The sequence below is a fragment of the Equus caballus genome, chromosome 6 (genome assembly GCF_041296265.1).
Source record: "Equus caballus isolate H_3958 breed thoroughbred chromosome 6, TB-T2T, whole genome shotgun sequence".
Lineage (NCBI taxonomy): Eukaryota > Metazoa > Chordata > Mammalia > Perissodactyla > Equidae > Equus > Equus caballus.
Genome location: NC_091689.1, coordinates 70,231,716 through 70,249,140, shown reverse-complemented (window position 1 = coordinate 70,249,140; position 17,425 = coordinate 70,231,716). Strand labels below are relative to the sequence as shown.

General features: G+C 38.2%; 1 protein-coding gene across 1 annotated transcript in view; it reads left to right on the top strand.

The window, feature by feature from the left end:
* Nucleotides 1–240: 240 nt before the first annotated feature.
* The window catches only part of SYT10 (synaptotagmin 10), a 69,444-nt gene continuing 52,259 nt past the window's right edge, over nt 241–17,425 (top strand). The window contains exon 1 of the mRNA XM_001503215.4: nt 241–1,116. Coding sequence (XP_001503265.1) covers nt 966–1,116 — 151 coding nt within the window. The 5' untranslated portion in view covers nt 241–965. The remainder of the gene's footprint in view (nt 1,117–17,425) is intronic.

Sequence of the window (17,425 nt, the reverse complement as noted above, 5' to 3'; positions counted from 1 at the left end):
AATTTGCCTATTCACAGTATTTATAAGTAAGTATAGAAAGAAAGGAAAACTGCCTGGGGAAACAGTAAATGTACCTTATGGTGAATTTCACTAGTAGTAATAAAAAGACCTCTCGGGTTAAATATTCTCTCTCTAAATGATCATGGTTAGAAATTATTTTTAAAATGCTTTCTAGGGACGTCTTTCTTCTTTCTATACACGTCTGCTTTGATTATTCATCTACTCGTTTTTTTAAATTTAACTTTTCCAGTTTGCCTTCAGTTGGAGTGACTTTTCCGAAAAGTAGCACCGGATCTAGCACAGAGAGTAGCACACATCTGGAGTAAAGTTGGAGAGACAAGGGGATGGGGGCGGGGGTCTGAGGCTGGGAGAACTACAGAGAAAAAGGAGATTTCTCCGCCCCGCTGCGCGCCGAGATGAGCACCCCGGCCTCACCAGGGGGGCCAGCGCGGGTGCCAGGCCGCCCCTCCTGCGGTGCCAACCCCCTCCCCAGCCGCGTGGGGAGCGGGGCTGCGCGTTCCGCCGCGGGTCGTCCGGGGCCGCGCCGGGCTGCGATTGGACGCGCCGCCGCCAGGCACCCGCCAGAAGCGTGAACGCTCTGGGAAGGGGGGGGCGTTCCTGCGAGTCGAGGGCTTCGGCTTTTGTACGTCTCCCCCTCCCCGGCGCGCTCCATGCCGGCTCTGTCTCTCCAGCTCGCCTGGGCTCGCTCGCGCGCCCGGAGAGTTGGCGCAAACCTCGCCGCCGCCGCCTCGCGCGGGCTCCCGCCCCAGCCTCGCCACCTTTCCCTGCGCCCGCCGCTCCCGCCATGGGGCCAACTTGGGGCTCCTAGGAGTTGCCGCTTCTTAGCAACGCGCTCTCCGGCCAAAGTCCCCGCGGGCGGGCTATGGCTTAGGGCGCACAAGGGGCTAGCCTGGAGATAACGAGAAGGGGAAAGGACGGCTAACTGGGGAAAAAGAGACCAAACGATGAGTTTCCACAAGGAGGACGGAGTGAGCAGCCTGTGCCAGAAGGCGCTGCACATCGTCACCGAGCTGTGCTTCGCGGGCCAGGTGGAGTGGGAGAAGTGCTCGGGCATCTTCCCCGCGGACAGGGGCAGCCAGGGAGGAGGCAGCACAGGTAACCAGGGGAGGGCTCCGTTCGCGTCCTCGCGCTCAGCCGGGACCCCGCGCGCTCAGCTTCAAGCGCCCGGTTCTGCGCCTCCCGCGCGGCACCAGGGGCATCTTTGGGACGCCGCGCCTGCCTACCTCGCTCCCTCCTTCCGTTCGGCTGCAGGTGACTTCGAGCGCGGTCTGTTTGTTCGGGTTTGGTCTCCTCGTGTGCACCTGCCAGGTTTCTCCCACTTCTCTGGGCTGCTGCTCGCCCGCAGGCGCCGTGTCTCGCTCCCTGGCGCCCGCGCCCCCTCTCTCCGCGCTCTCCCACGCCTCCGGGCTCGCTCCCGGAGGGGAGAGGCTGCCCGCGAGACGCCCGCCTGCCCTCGCTCGTCCCGCGGGTGGCGAGTCGCGAGTTTGGGGAAGAGGCCGGTCTGGAGAATCTGTGCTTGAGCGCAAATGGGGCTGCCTTAGCCTCCGAGAGCAGAAAGGGTCCCGGTAGCGGTGACCCGCAGCCGCAACCTGTCGAGCACTTTAGTGTCCAAAGCCCTTCAATAGGTATGATTTTCCAGGGCTTCATGACAACGTTGGCAAAACAGCAAGGATTATAGATCCCAGTTTTTGGAGGCGACAGCGAAGGCTCAGGGCACGTACAGAATAAGTGGAAGAGATGAAAAAGGTCATAAATCCCTTCCACACACGCGTTCTCATACGCGCCCTAACACACAGGCATCCTCCCTACCCCTTCAGGAAATTTGGAAAGAAATGGAGGTGGGAGATGGAGAAGGACATCCACCGCCAGAAATCTGGAGGTGGAAAGAAGTCTCAGGTGACAGATTTTTCTCGGGATGGGGGGGCGTATCAGAACTAGAACCACTGTTTTGCTCCCGCTTGGGGTAAAGGGTTTTAACCACCTGCGCAGTGGTTGGTTTGTGCAGCCTGTGGTGCTGTTCACGCGCACGAGATGGACTCCCGGAGTTGCAGCCGCGTGGTTTCCAGAGTCCCTTGTGAGGGTCACTTGTTGCTTTGGGAGACAAACACTGGTTTCGGGATTGGGGGCATCAGGCTGGAAGAAAGGTTGCCATTCCCTCTGTAGGGTCTTGTTTCTTTCCCTTTGCTTTCCCATCATTTGTGCCTCCTGGTGGGGCTTCCTGGGTTGAGGGTAGCCAGGGCAACAGGAGATGGACCGCTGTGCTCTGAGCGCAGCACGACGGTAGACAGCCCTGCGTGCTGGGGAGGAGGCAAGGAGGGCACGCTTGGTGAATTCCCACCCCCTACCACCGAAGACAAAGGGAGAGGGGATGGAGGTGGGAATAGATGTGCTTTAGCTTTTACATGCCATTATGTAAATGGGATATCTGCAGGATTTTGGAATTCTCTGGTCATGGCAACAGGAACCAGAGAGGCTTGTGTCTGCACCTGCAGAACCTGAGGAGATGCTGCTACTTGGCCCAGGGAGCAGAGTGATGCATAATTGCTGCTGTCCACATGCTGGAAACTTAGAGATTCTGTGACTGTATAAACACAGCAGAGGCTTTTCCGTTTGTCCAGGAGATGTTAAACTCCAGGGAATGTAGGAAACTCAACTAATAGTGGATGGCACTGGGTGAACATCCGGTCCGTATGCCTGTCATGTGTATGGCTGCTAAGCAGGAGATAAACACTCAAAATAGTATGACCTTACAATCCTTTGTGTGATATTGGCTAAGCTCTTCTGAAATGTCTTTAATGAGACACATGCTAGAGAGAAGACTCAGAGAAGGGGGGACGGTGGAAGAAATGAAAGTATTTAAGTTTAAAGACCTATATTTTAGTCATTTAACAATTGATGCTGTGGATAAAACTACTAATTTCCCACCTTCCCTCCCCCACCTCGGTGATCATACACGAAGTAGTAGTTTCCTAGGTCACAGATTGGCTAGTAATGAGGAAAATTGCTTCTAAATCTTTCTAAATACACAACTACATGAGCTTAAGGTAAAACAGTATATGAATAAGGGCTCTGAGCTTGTTCTAAGCACTACAAGAAGTAGTGGTAATCCTAATTCCTTTTGCACTTTCCCTTGGGAACAAAAAGTGTGAGGGAAATAATCTAAAACGATTATATGGATATTTTTCTCCCCTTAAAGGAAAGCATATACTATTTCAAATAGGATATTTGGTTTAATATATGAATATATATTGAATGACTAACACGAGAGAAGACATTCTACTAGGTTGGTATGAGATACAAAGATGCACAAGATTTCTTTCCATTTCCCATTGCAGATCTATGTAACAATTAGTAGTAAAATACTTTAATTCTCAAACTCCCAAATATGATAGATATCTATGAAATGGATTCAAAGATTATTTAACCAATCTTTATATTAATGAGCCACTCAGCTTCACATTGTTCTTTAAAGTAGATTTTCTAATGAGTTATGCACTTGTACCTTTTATTATAGATCCCTTAATAAAAATACTTCCAGCAGACAATCTTTCTACTCACTGTTTGTTTAGGGAGAAGCACATTATTGGCAGAAGGACATCGATGTTGAATGGTATGGTGGTGATTTACTTTGAATGTTAATGAGCACTGCCCAGATGGTGTTAGTTGTTCTCAGGTTGCAGTGACAGTTGCAAGCTTCCAGATTATGTATATTTTTAGATTCCTTCACATAGGGGTAGAGGGAGAGAAATTCAGGTAATCCCAATTAAAGTGATTCTGCATTAAAGTTATGAATCACATAAGTAAATAAGATATTACCCTACTGATTTTTTAAATGCCCATAAAGAGCAACCTTCACCATCCTTTTTACCATAACAGCAGGAGCAGTGTGATTGACATTCAGGATCTGCTGATCAAGTGGACCAATACGCTATTTTCGTAAAATTTGTGGAGACTTAGACTGCAGTGGCCAGCACTAGTTAACTTACTCTTTTGAAATAGTTTCTTAGAGATGTTATTGATGTCAACAATACTAGCCCATTAGAAAGTTCATCATGTGCAATTTTTAGAAAATCAGATTTCTTCAGTCTTTTTACCACTTATTCTTCCCCTCCCCCGAATAGATGTCACCCACTAAATTCATTTTAATGCACAATATGATTTAATACTAGAATTCTTAGGGAAAGTACAAAACAATACATTGGCCTTAAGTGTTGTTTTCAGTTATACTGTGACTGACTATACATAATGGTTTTTAAACTGGATTTAGGTTCATCTCTGGTCAGTCTTTAATTGCTGCTCTATAGCCAAAGGCTTATGAGGTTTTAGGAAACTATGTTGCTTGAAAGGTAGACTTCATAAATCATAACTGATAAAACCCACTTAAGCTCACAGTCACATCACAATTGTATAGACCTAACTTCAATTTAAGTACTTTAAATAAACATTTAATTCATCAATGTTTTCATTTTGAGCTTTTTACACTTTTATTTTTGTTCTGAAAATTCTAAAATCAATTTTAAACAAATTCTTCTAAATTCATGCATGTGTTCTTGACTTTCTTAGATGTGGGGACAAGTAGGTATATGGCAAAGAAGTCACTTGACAAATAAGAAAAGAGATGGCTAAGTAAAATTTTAAAAGTTGCATCATGATTTTCTTCTTATATTAGGGCATTGTAAGTCTATCCTTAGGGCTTAAAATGAGTAAGAGGACTTCATAGGTTTTCCCTACAGACACAAAGCAAATGATTACTCAATTAATTTAGGTATAATTTTTATATCACTATACTGCTGAGTTTTACACATTCTAATGATTGTGTAAAGAATTAACAATTTAGAAACATAGTGGTAATTTTTCCTTGAGACTTGTACGTCTGAAAAAGAATTATTGACACAATGAATTCAGAGCTATAAGCCTGCTTAAAGAAGAATATAAGAAAGGATTTTTCTCCTTCCTCCGTATTGTTACTCCACTTAAAAATGGCCAGGTTCTACTATTTCTAGTCGCATTTTTACATAATCATCAATACATATTGTGCTTGATCTCATTTGCTCCAAAGGGAAATGGATCTTCAAAGGCCAAGCAGACCTCAGCAAACATCTATTTTTCCTAATTCTGAGACATCGATATTTTGGCGGTATGGACAGGATTTTTTTCTTTTTACGTAACATTTGTTTTCTTCAGACGAATTAAGATCTGTATTTGCTCTTTATATGAGCTGTGAATCTCTGAAATCTGATTCTTACAAGAGTGATTTTATATACAAAGTATATAAAGCATAAACTTTATATACAAAGTACATAGGGATTTTCATTCAAATCCCATTTTCTTTAAAAGCTAATCATCATTGTAATTTTGTTTTGTGAAAAAAATTGGTCATTATTTTGGATGCATCTGCCTTCATTTACAAGCTTTTTTTGTACAAAATTCTGGCAAAAGATAAACATTATCATAAATGTTTGATGGGATCTCTAGTGCCAAGTCAAATGATCTACATTTTGGAAATGTAATTGTGTTCTTCCTGATCTACATTGTATTCTACTAATGGTGCACATGTTAAGTTAATAGAATGTAAGCTCTTTAAGGGCAGTGGTTTACTGTTTTATCATTAGTGCCTAGAAAAATCTGTGCCTCCTACTAGAGTCTCAATAAATAGTTGCTGAATGAACAAAAGAATGAATAATTGAATTAATGAATATATTCTCAAGAAGCCTCAATTTCCTTATTTGTAAAATGATGAGTGCTATTTAATAATCTCCAAATCCCTGCTGAAACTAAGTTGTATATATTTGTGTCTTTCTGCCTCCAGTGTCCAATACAGTATCTTATGTAGATAGGCATACAAAATATTTAGTTTATGGTAATGACAGAAATTAGAGCACTTGAAGCACTTAAAAGCTTGAATATAATGAGTCACATACTCATGAAAAAGCAATTGAACATCACATGGATGTCCATTGACTTTCCTCAGTGTGTTCAGGTAGAGCTATGATCCAATGGCTAAATTTGTAAGTGTTGCATAATAAATGTATTGAGTTTGTTGAAGTTCTAGAAAAGTGGGAATATCTGTTTAATATGTCCATTTACGATGGTAAAAGGAAAGCCTGTTAGTTTGCTTAAGTAGATAGTAACATGAGAAATAATCGTATCAGTATTAAAATTGCTGTTAATAATTTCGGTTAGAACTAGAAAGCATCATTTTGCAGTCGTGGAAGCTAAGGCAGGAAAAGTTAGCCGCTTCCTCTCAAATCACTAGTTAGTGATAGAGCTAGGATAAGAACCCAGGGCTCCTTAGAGCCTATCTTAGGTTCAAGAAACAGTAAGAATAAGAAGATCCTGGGGCATCCTTGGTGCTAAAGGGCTCTAAACCCGTGTTTGTAAAGATAGGCTCTTAACTATTATTATACTCTTGGCTATAATTAGTGACATATTGGAAGGTATCAGTAAGATTTCTCAGTGTGTGATTATGACCCAAATCCCAAACTTTCTTTTTATTAGATTTTCTGTCGTCCAAATATAAGACACGATGTTCATTTTTCTTACTTGAGTATATGCATGCATGTGCAATTAAGTGTGCACAAGTAACTGTTTACTCATACTTTTGGCCAAATATAATTGATTTGTTTCAACAGTACAATCATGTAAAAGATTTTAGTGTGCTAGAAATGCACAATCTTGCACTCATATAATTATAAATATAATTCCTTTTATATGTTCATAAATAAGTCTACAGTGAAACATATTAAATTACCACTTAAATTGGGAGGTTGTTTTGCAATTAGAAAAATTGCATACCATATTTTGGGTATCTAAGTAATGAACAGTTCATATTTTTATTAAAATTCAGTACTATGAGGCATTGGAGACAAAATATTACAGTGGAAAAAAGCTGAGAGTCATCTATTCAAAGACCCTAAAGTATAATTAGTATGAATGTGTTAAAACTAGACTTCCTAATAAGGAGTGTTATTATTAAAGGTCAATCAAGTATTTTTCTTGTTTCTAATTTGTACAATATCAATTTCTTCTGTTTGTGAAATATCCAATACTGGCCAAGTTTGGAAACAGAATCCATTGACTGAAGAGATGGCTTCTTGTTATTATATAATAAGGTAGTTTTCTTTTTCCTCATAATGTTAAATATCCTAAATGTCCACTGAAGCTGTAGGAGCTGATATTAGCATGGCTTAGGTAGAGTATCAGAAAACAAAACACTATATATATATAGACATATATATATATATATATATATATGTCTGTGTATATACTATGGGGCATGAAGGAAAAAGGAACTGATACTAACTTTTAAAAAAAAATTCAGGTGGATCCTGAAGTGTGTTATGATCTACTGTTTAATTTAACATTCTCTTATTGAATAGAGAACATTACAGTCAATTTAAAAAACCTTATAAATGTCAATTTGTTCATAATGCAGAATTATTTTAATCAAATTGTGAGGACTGTTGTTTTCCCTCCAGTCTTTATTATTCTTTTGGTTCTGTTTCAGTAGTCATAGATTTACAAGAATAATGGACAAAACAATATTGAGAAGCTTATTATCATTTCTAATATGGTACAGTGTGAGTTGTTATTATATCTGAGGTGTTTTTAGCATTATGCTTTTATTCAACAAATATTTATTGAGCACTATACTATGTGAGAGCCATTGTGCCTGACATTAAAATGTACTGGTACCATTAATTAAATGCTGTGCATAATTTAAGTTAATGTAAATGTAGAATTAGTATACAATCATGTTTGTAAATTATTTACTCAATTATGAACGCAGGTAAAGATTTTTTAAATAAATTTGTATATTTTAATAGATTATTTGGTACTATATTTCATTGACTCTAAGATGCTATGGATTATAAGATGCACAATTATTTTATATGGTACCAAAAAAGGAAAATGAATGTTGCTAATTAAATTATGATGATGCTTTCTTATCACATAGAATTTTTTTTTTTTTTTTAAAGATTTTATTTTTTCCTTTTTCTTCCCAAAGCCCCCCGGTACATAGTTGTGTATTCTTCGTTGTGGGTTCTTCCAGTTGTGGCATGTGGGACGCTGCCTCAGCGTGGTCCGATGAGCAGTGCCATGTCCGCGCCCAGGATTCGAACCAACGAAACACTGGGCCGCCTGCAGCAGAGCGCGCGAACCTAACCACTCGGCCACGGGGCCAGCCCCATCACATAGAATTTTTATTTCATATTTACGGAAAGACTTCTTTTAAAACTTAGGCATAGATTTTTTGAGTCATATGTCACTCTTGTACAGACATAAAAAGGAAAATATAAAAGACATAAAAGGGTTGAAATAATTTTAAAATTAAAGTTCTGAGTCTGGTTCTTCTGAATGGCTTTAATTAAGAATTGGTGGTGCCTTTGTTTTTCCACTTATTATTGGACTTTATGCCATCAAGATTGCTGTCAAGAGTGTGAATGATGCATTCTTTTTCCTTAGAAGAATTCATAAAAGATATAAAGGGCATTAGTGTTGTGCTCTAAAGCTAGCTGTTCAGTGTGGAATGTTGGCAATTTTGCCAAACTCTTCTGACTCATTACCTTCCCCCACCTACTTCCAACAAAAGTTTGGGCTTTAAGGGTTAAGGGTGAGCTTCGCTATTTTCTTCCAAGCCACTTCGACTCATTCTAGGACTTTCAGTGCTGATGCTTTTGCTTTAGAGCATTCACAGACAGAGAAAACTATAACACAGTTATTTCCTGCCTGTCAGTGACGGTAACCAGCCATCAACACAAAGCTACATTCTGATTTCAGAAAATGAAAATACTTAAAAATATGTATTTTATAATTGATTAAATATGGTATTAATATAAATTTTTTTATCGATTACTGAAATTCAAGAGATAGGCAAAAGTTAGTACAATTAAAATGGAAATTATAACAGGCATTGTTACAAGGATAAGTAGGTTGAACCATTATATATTGGATTTATAGATGAGGGAGAGACTGCTAGTTGTTGCCCAGTATTCCTTTCCCCCTGCTTTTCTCTATTTTTAGCTGGGTATGTGGCAGCATTACAATTTATTAAAAGGACAACCTTTCTCAGCCTCCCTTGCCGACTGGTGCAGCCACATGACTAGGTTCTGAGCCCTGGAGTGTTGGCAGCAGTGATGTGCGCTATTTCCAGGTTGTGCCCTTAAATGAAAGGACATACCCTCACCTTCCCTTTTCCCTCGGTATTCTTCCTCCATCCAGCTGCCTGGAATGTGGACATGGTAGCTTGCCGTCTTGGACTTTATAAGGAGAAGACAAAAACTTTTGAATAGCAAAGCAAAAATATAGAAGAAACCAGGATTCTAGACACCTTGAAGTTGATGTATCTGTCCTGACCTGCTTATGCTGAGACAGTTGTGTACATGAGACAGAAATAAACTTCTGTCTTATTTAAGTCACTAATAATTTGGTTTCTTCTTAGGGAGATCAGAATTATGCCCTATTAGAATAGTTATACCATGTGAATAGTATAAATAGGTTAACTTCAAAGATAATTCCAAACGTTCGTCTCAGAGGTAGCTTTCCTCAACTTTCCTGAGGAAGTGGCCACAACTTTCTGTGAATAAGAGTTGCTGATCTCAGTGTTATTCCTCTTCTTTCTCTACAGAATGATGCCATAAACAGTCTGTGGTCAGACAACAATGACGAGCAACCAAAGAAACAAAAGACTTATATCTATGAAGTAAATTGTAATTTCTGATTAATTATAAGAAATCACATTTTTGTACATTTTGAAAATTAACTAGAATCTTTAAATTTAAAATAATGATACAGAAAGACAGATAAATCAACTAAGACACTGGTAATTGGCATTGAGAACATGCCAGTCGGTCTATGCTTTTCTCTAATCATAGCCATCTGCATGGGTAGGAGGTAATTAGACCTAACAGTATTCACAACCCTTAGTGAAGAGGACTGTGCAAATGTTATGGTCTGGTTACATAGACTTTAGCAAAGTTCTGCTTTACTAAAAGTTTCTGAAGAGCTAGCATTTTTTGGCTTACTCTGTTTTCTAATGAGAGTTGTCTTTTCTCGGTTTTTCAGAACTGTGGCACTTTATTTTGAGATATTAAGACATGATAAAATAGTAAAATCTTTATAGCAAAAATGAGTCAGAAATATACAGTCAGACATACAGATAGTAGATAGAGTAGAGCAATGGTTATGGATACGTATGTAATCAAACTGGAGTTTGAGCAATGTTAAACCTGATTATCTCAGAGCCTAATCTAATTTCTGTAAGTTTCATTAACTCCTGGTCTTACCAAGACGTAATGCCATATAATGGATTCTTTTCAGTTATCCAGAGACATTGAAAGTTTGAGCTAGAGAGATCCTATCCTACTCATCAAGTTGGCCCACTGCAATGGGTTACTTCAGAGTCTGTGTGGAGAAGGCAAGTCATTCGTATTCGCCACCCTGGTCTCCTATGGTTGGCTCCTTTCCCTCAGTGATCGTCTCCTCTTCCCCACCCTACCTTCCTAATCCCCAACCAAAAGCTCCTATGCTTTCATCTTTCTCCTTTGGAAACTCCAATCCATTCACATTTCCACTTCTCTGTGAATTTTCTTGTCAAAAAAATATGGTGTCACCTTTATGATGCATCATTTCATCATTGCAATCACTTTTTCCTTTGAGGTTTATTACATCCTCCTGCGTGGCAAGGGGCACATTGTGGAGGAGACCTCATTCATGGATAAATTCAACTGTTTGTCTGTCCCCACACCAAAGCAACAGAATATTTAGGAGATTTTAAAACCAGGCAGACTAGTATTACTCTATTAGTATTTTCAAAAGAACCCTCAATTCTGACCAGACATCTGATGTTTTCCTATTCAATTTTCTGCTGTTCTCTACAGTTCCTATGTCAAATGTTTCCCACTCTACTTAAATATTCCAAACTATTCACAAATATCCAAAAGCAACTGACAGTTGACCCTAACTTCCACTTTGGAGAGAAAAGTAGTATTTATAAACAAGAATTCACTTGACTTCCTGTGCAAAGACCTATAAACTTACGTGATTCCAGAATCATCCTCTTTTTTTTTTTCACAAAGGAAGATGTAATCCAGTCCTCTTACCTTTGCTTCAGACCCCATCCATCGTCATGTTTTATGGGACTTCACTATTAGTTTTTTACTCTGTTTAATTTTCTATCTCTTCTATCTGCTGATTGCTTCCTGTAAGTTTTAAGACTTACTTGTGTATTGCACATCCTAGTAAAATAAAATTAATATTAATTATAATGTAATTAATAAATAATATTAATACAATAAAAACACCTTTATAAACTCCATGTGCTGCTCTAGTTATTGCTGTCTCTCTCCTCCTTTCCTAAATCCAGTTTTCTGAAGGAATTATCTACTCATAGAATCCACTCCCTCACTTCCATTAATTTATTAAACCATATTAATCTAGTTAATATAGCTGCTTCTTCAGTAGTTGAAGTGAAGAATTCGCTCACTGAATTCACTAAAGACCTGCTTGTTAAAGTTAATAGTTACTTGTCAACCCTTGTATTAACTGAGCTTATTGTGTTTTGATTTTTTACAGTATTGACCACTTCCTGAAATGTTCTTCTCCAAACTTGTATGAAAACACATTGACTTAATTTTTCTTCATACTTCTCCTTCTACTCTTTCTTAGTCTTCTATGCATGCAGGCTGTTTGTTCTTTAAAGTTCCCTTTCTTTCAATATTGGTGTACTCAGGATTCTGTTAAGGAGCTTTTATCTTCTCTTTCGTGGATTCAAATTCCACAATTTAAGGAAGTCCTTCAGTTTACTCTTAAGTTGCAGTCATGCATGACCAATAGCTTACTCAAAATTTCTACTTGCATGACCACAAGTACTTCAAACTCAGTGTGACCAAGGCTGAAGTCATGGTTTCCTTACTTCGTCACCCTGTTGGTCTCCCAATGTGTCACATTTTTTTAAATTAATTTTTTGTTGAGGTAATGTTGGTTTATAACATTATATAAATTTCTGGTATGCATCATTATATTTCAGCTTCTTCATAGACTGCATTGTGCTCACCATCAAAAGTCTAGTTGGCATTCTTGTCCTTCAGTCTGGAGACTTCTTCATTAGAGCGTTAACTTCCCAATTATCTCCTCAATCTACTCTTTTTCCCATTTCAGCACCTGTCATTCAGAACCACTAGAATCTCTCATGTGGATGACTATTGTAATCTGTTAACTAGTTTTTCCTCTTCTCATCTAGCCTCCTCTCTTACCTTCTCCCTAGCCAGAGTGTTATTTCTGAAATGCATATCCAACCATTTCAAAACCTTGACTTAAAAATGTTTCTGGGGCTACTTATTTTTGTTTGAAGTAAGTTCAAACTCTTAATATCCATCATGTCATGGTTAAATATTGAATCACAATCATAAAGAATCACTTAAAACACTTAAATGACTTTATAAATTCTTCCAGATCCTCCCTTAATCTTTTGATAGATTCTTTTTTATTTTGTAAATTTTGTTGAAAAAAAGTCGTAGAGACCTAAGTATTAAGCACTTGATTTTGTTTTTTGATACTTTTAATAATTAGTCATAATTATAATAGTCAACAATGTAAAAATATATAAAATACAATAAACTTGTCTCGTAACTTTTCAGGATAAAATTCTAATTAATCCAACTTCTTTCACTTTTTGCCATTAGGGGACTATCCCCTTCCCCCTTGCTTTATGTCTCTTAATGGAAGGAGATACAAGATAGGAATAATCACGAAATCATAGCCTGTCCGCATCCCTGAGAAATGACTCACGTGTTTCCCCCTTCTTTGTGGGGTAGCCTCATATCCTCAGAAAACAAATATTCTCTACTCTCCCATGTGGTAAAGTTCACAGGGTCAGGTCCCCATGAGGAATACCTGTGGTTGTCCAGCCAGGCTTGTGACTAGGTGGGCAGGTCTGATTAATTCAAGGTGATATATTGGCACCTCCACTCTCTGATAGACCTGAGCTGATATTCCCTAGTATTTTAATTGCCACCTGCTTGAACACTGTGTCTGCCTCTCAGTTGTTCTAAGCACAAATGAGTAGGAAAAGGTAATGTTTTTTATTAGCTTCCTGAAGCATTAATATTTACTTAGAAATTTTTGTCTCTATTATAAACAAATTCACTCCTTTCAGTGCCAAATATCATCAGAAGATGAGTTTCTCCTCTCCTTACTAATCTGTGAACTACCATTCAATTCACACCCAATTCATACCTTTTCCTTTCCCCCTATGTACTCTTGTTTAAAGAAAAATAAATAGTTGATAATGATAGAAACCCATTCTTGCACTTATTATGCAAGTTACAATGCTAAATACTTTACATAAGTTTTCTTATTTAAACCTCACAGCATTCCTATGAAATAAATATAAATACCTCTGTTTTACAGAGGTTCTTAAAGCCTAAACAACTTGCCTGGTCACATAGTGGTGCAGTTGACATTTCAACCCAGATCTAAATGGTTCCACAGTAAAACTATATTATACTTTCTTCCTAGTAGAAGGTTTTCTGTATATTCTCTCCAAATCACTCAACTTTTAGTCACTCAGCCACCTGGAAATTCACAGACATTTGAGTACCTTTTCAGATAACTCTCAAAGTATGTATTTATTAGCTCCATAAACATTTTTTGACCATTTGATATATCCTAGATGCTAAAAATAAAAACGTGAATAAATTTGGTTTCTGCTTTGAAGGATCAGGGAGTGAGTGTATTGATTGGGTGGGAACATTTGGAGAAGCAAAATAAGTACAGATCCACAATCCCTTACCCACCATTAAACCTCAGAACCTCTGAAAACTGAAAATTATTTTAAAATTGTGGCAATTTGGTGCCAACACCTTACCTGAATTGGCATTAAGTTACTTATGGCCTTCAATAATCCCACCTGATGTGACTAATTCATACATTTCATTACAGATATATTAATGTGTTTGGTTGCTGAATGTTATCCTAGGTAATGTGTACCATATTACTTTTGTAATATCCAAAAGAAAATAATAAAAAATTTTGAAACACATCATGTCCTGAGAGTTTGGGGTAAAGGATTATAGACCAATTATTACAGTAGCCGTGTTACAGTGGTGGGTGTGCATTAAAAGCCCTTAAGAATAGAAGAGGCAGAGAGAGCTTCAGGGAAGAGCTACTATTGCGTCTGATTACTGAAGGATGAGTACAAATTTGCCAGAGAGCCAAATGGGAGGAGAAAATGCATTAAAGCTACATGAGACAGCCTGAACAAAATCATGAGAGAATAATGTGTGGTCAGGGGATGGAGTAATAGGTAGGAGAGTGGCTGGAGAATGAAGTTGGATCAATAGCTAGAGGTCAAATCACAGAGATGCTGTGGAATGCCTTGCAAATTTTGGGTTTGCCCCAGATGGCTAAGGGGTGGCCTGGAGGGATGTTAGGCTAAGAGAGGGACAGTGAGCATACATCTCAGTTGCCAGGACATGATTTGGTTTCTTCCTGCTACCCTGGCATTATTGATAACGCAACCTTTTGCTTTCAAAAGTGACTTGGTTTGGATGGAATATTTTATGGTCCACTAAATGATACAACCAGATGTTGATTTTAAAAAGAAATTGTCGGCAGTGGGAAAATGGAACTAGGGTCAAAGATTTCCACAGGGCTTTTTCCTAAGATCAGAACAACCTTATGCATGCAAAAGCTCATCACTTAGAAGCAGTGGCATAAAAGAATTTCAGAAAATCTTTGTGGATAGAGTATAAAAAGTTCTCTAATGCCTGACCCGCATTGTTACAAAGGGAGGTGTTTTCAGTTATGAACTGAAAATTACTCCCATCCTTTCCTCACCTCACTTTGTCCTGCAGTTTCCTTGTATCTTGGTTTTAGGGCCCAGCTGGGTAGAAGTCAGCCTGTTGAAGAAGTTAATTGAGTTAAAATATCCAGAAGAATATAGTGTAAATGGAGCTGAAAATGCATGAAGATTATGAAGCCATAATTGTAGTATTTATTTCTCCATTTTAAAACCATAGTTACTAATCAGGACACACATTAATTTTATCCTTTTTTCTTTTCCTCAAGTTATGGTGCTTATGAACAATAAAAAAAGTAAAGCACAAACTATAAAATATGGTCACAATTCCTCACCAATGGAATATTAATGAGAAATATATTCGATGGTTGCTTTAGTAAGCAACTGGAATAAGAAGGAAAATATTAATGTCTATGTATCAAAGCATGTCAAAATTAATTTTTATTCTTATAATTAATTAGCAATAAATACTTGGAATTATTTCAGTTTATGAATGAATTTCCATTAGCTACAAATTTGGAGTTTAAACACAATCATTTTAGCTTACTAATCAGGGAAATGTAAATTAAAACAAGGTATCATTTCCCCAAGAAACCAGTGAAAATTAAAGTACAACAATATTTCTCTGAGATTGCAGGAACTGGTAAACTCATATGATGTTATTGTTACAGCCACTCTGGGATTCATTTTGAAAATATCTAGTAAAACTAAATATGTGCATAACCTATGACTCTGCAATTCTATTTCTAGATATTTACCTTAGAGAAGCATTCACAAATATGCACAAGGAGAAGGGTGCAAGGATGCCCATTGTAGCTATGTTGTAATAGCAGAACATTGGGGATAATCTAAATATCCATCATGATGAAGTATTGTGGAATTCTACATGACATGAAGTGTTGTTGAATACAAAAATAAGGCAAATTGAAGAAAGAAATATACTGTAAGCCATTTATATAAAAAAGTACATTATTTTGTATTATTTATTGTATTATAAACAATTCTACATTTTTATGATATTTTAAGAGATATTTTTGTTTATTAGTGCTTGACCTGGACAGATACATACCAACCTGGGATTACTGGTTGCTTCTGGGGAGGGATGGGACCACCTACAGTGGGGGTTAAAGGAAATTAGATTTATTCTGTATGAGTTTGCTAGGTCTGCCCTAACAAAGCAACTGGGGGGCTCAAACCACAGAAACTTATTTCCTCACAGTTGTGGAAGCTAGAAGACTGAGATCAGGGTGTCATGAAGGTTGGTTTCTTCTGAGACCACCCCCCTTTGGCTTATAGATGGCCGCCTTCTCCCTGTGTCTTTACATGGTTTTCCCTCTGTGAGTGTCCTTGCCTAATCTCTTCTTATAAGGACGCCAGTCATACTGGACTAGGGCCCATCCCTGTGCCTCACTTGCCTTAATTACTAATTTAAAGGCCCTGTCTCCAAATACAGTCACATTCTGAGGCATGAAATTGGAAGTTAGGACTTCAAAATATGAATTTGGAAGGACAGACATAAATCAGCCTATAACGTGTTCCTAACATTTTTATTTAAAACAAACAAAAGACATTGGATGACATATTTGACATTGACAAACAAAATATTAAAAGAAAATTACAAGGTTATTTAAATCTAGAAAAATTTCCCTTCACAGGAAATCTATTTGCTTTTCAAAACTTAAAGAGTGCTATAACACCAGATTGCTAGCATTGGTTATCCTAGGAAGGTGAAAATGGAAGTGCATAAGGCATATTATTAGCTTTTTTTATAGACTTTCCTATTTAGAACAGTTTTAGATATACATAAAAATTGGGAAGATAGTACAGAGTTGTCATATACTCCACACCCAATTTCTTCTATTAGTAATGTTTTACATTAATATGGGACATTTGTTATAATTAATGAACCAGTATTGTTACATTGTTAACTAAAATCCATACTTCATTCAGATTTCCTTAGTTTTTACCTAATATCCTTTTTCTATTCTAGGATTCCATCTTGGGTACCACATTACATTTAGTTGTCATGTCTCCTTAGTCTCCTTTTGGCTGTGACAGTGTCTCAGACTTTCTTTTTTTTGATGACCTTGACAGTTTTGAAGAGTACTGGTCAGGTATTTTGTAGAATGCCCTTCTACTGGAATTTGTCTTATGTTTGTCTCATGATTAGACTTGGATTACGGGTTTAGGGGAGGAAGACCACAGGGGTCAAGTGCCGTTTTCATCACATCATATCAAGGGTACATACCATCAACACGCTTCATCACTGTTGATGTTCCCCTTGAACACTGGGGTGAGGTTTCTCCACTGTAAAGTTACCCCCTTTATACCCCTTTCTGTACTGTACTCTTTGGAACAAAGTTACCATGCGCAGCACACATTTAAGGAGTGGGGAGCTGTGTTCCACCTCCTTGAGGGCAGAGAATCTGCACATTGTTTGGAATTTTTCTGGCTGGGAGATTTTTCCTTCTCTCCCATTTATTTATTTATTCAATCTTATTAACTATTTTACTATATTTTTAAATCATTTTACATTAATTATATATATATTAATTTAGTAATTATTTTGAAATAATATTTTAGAGATACTTAGATAACAAATCA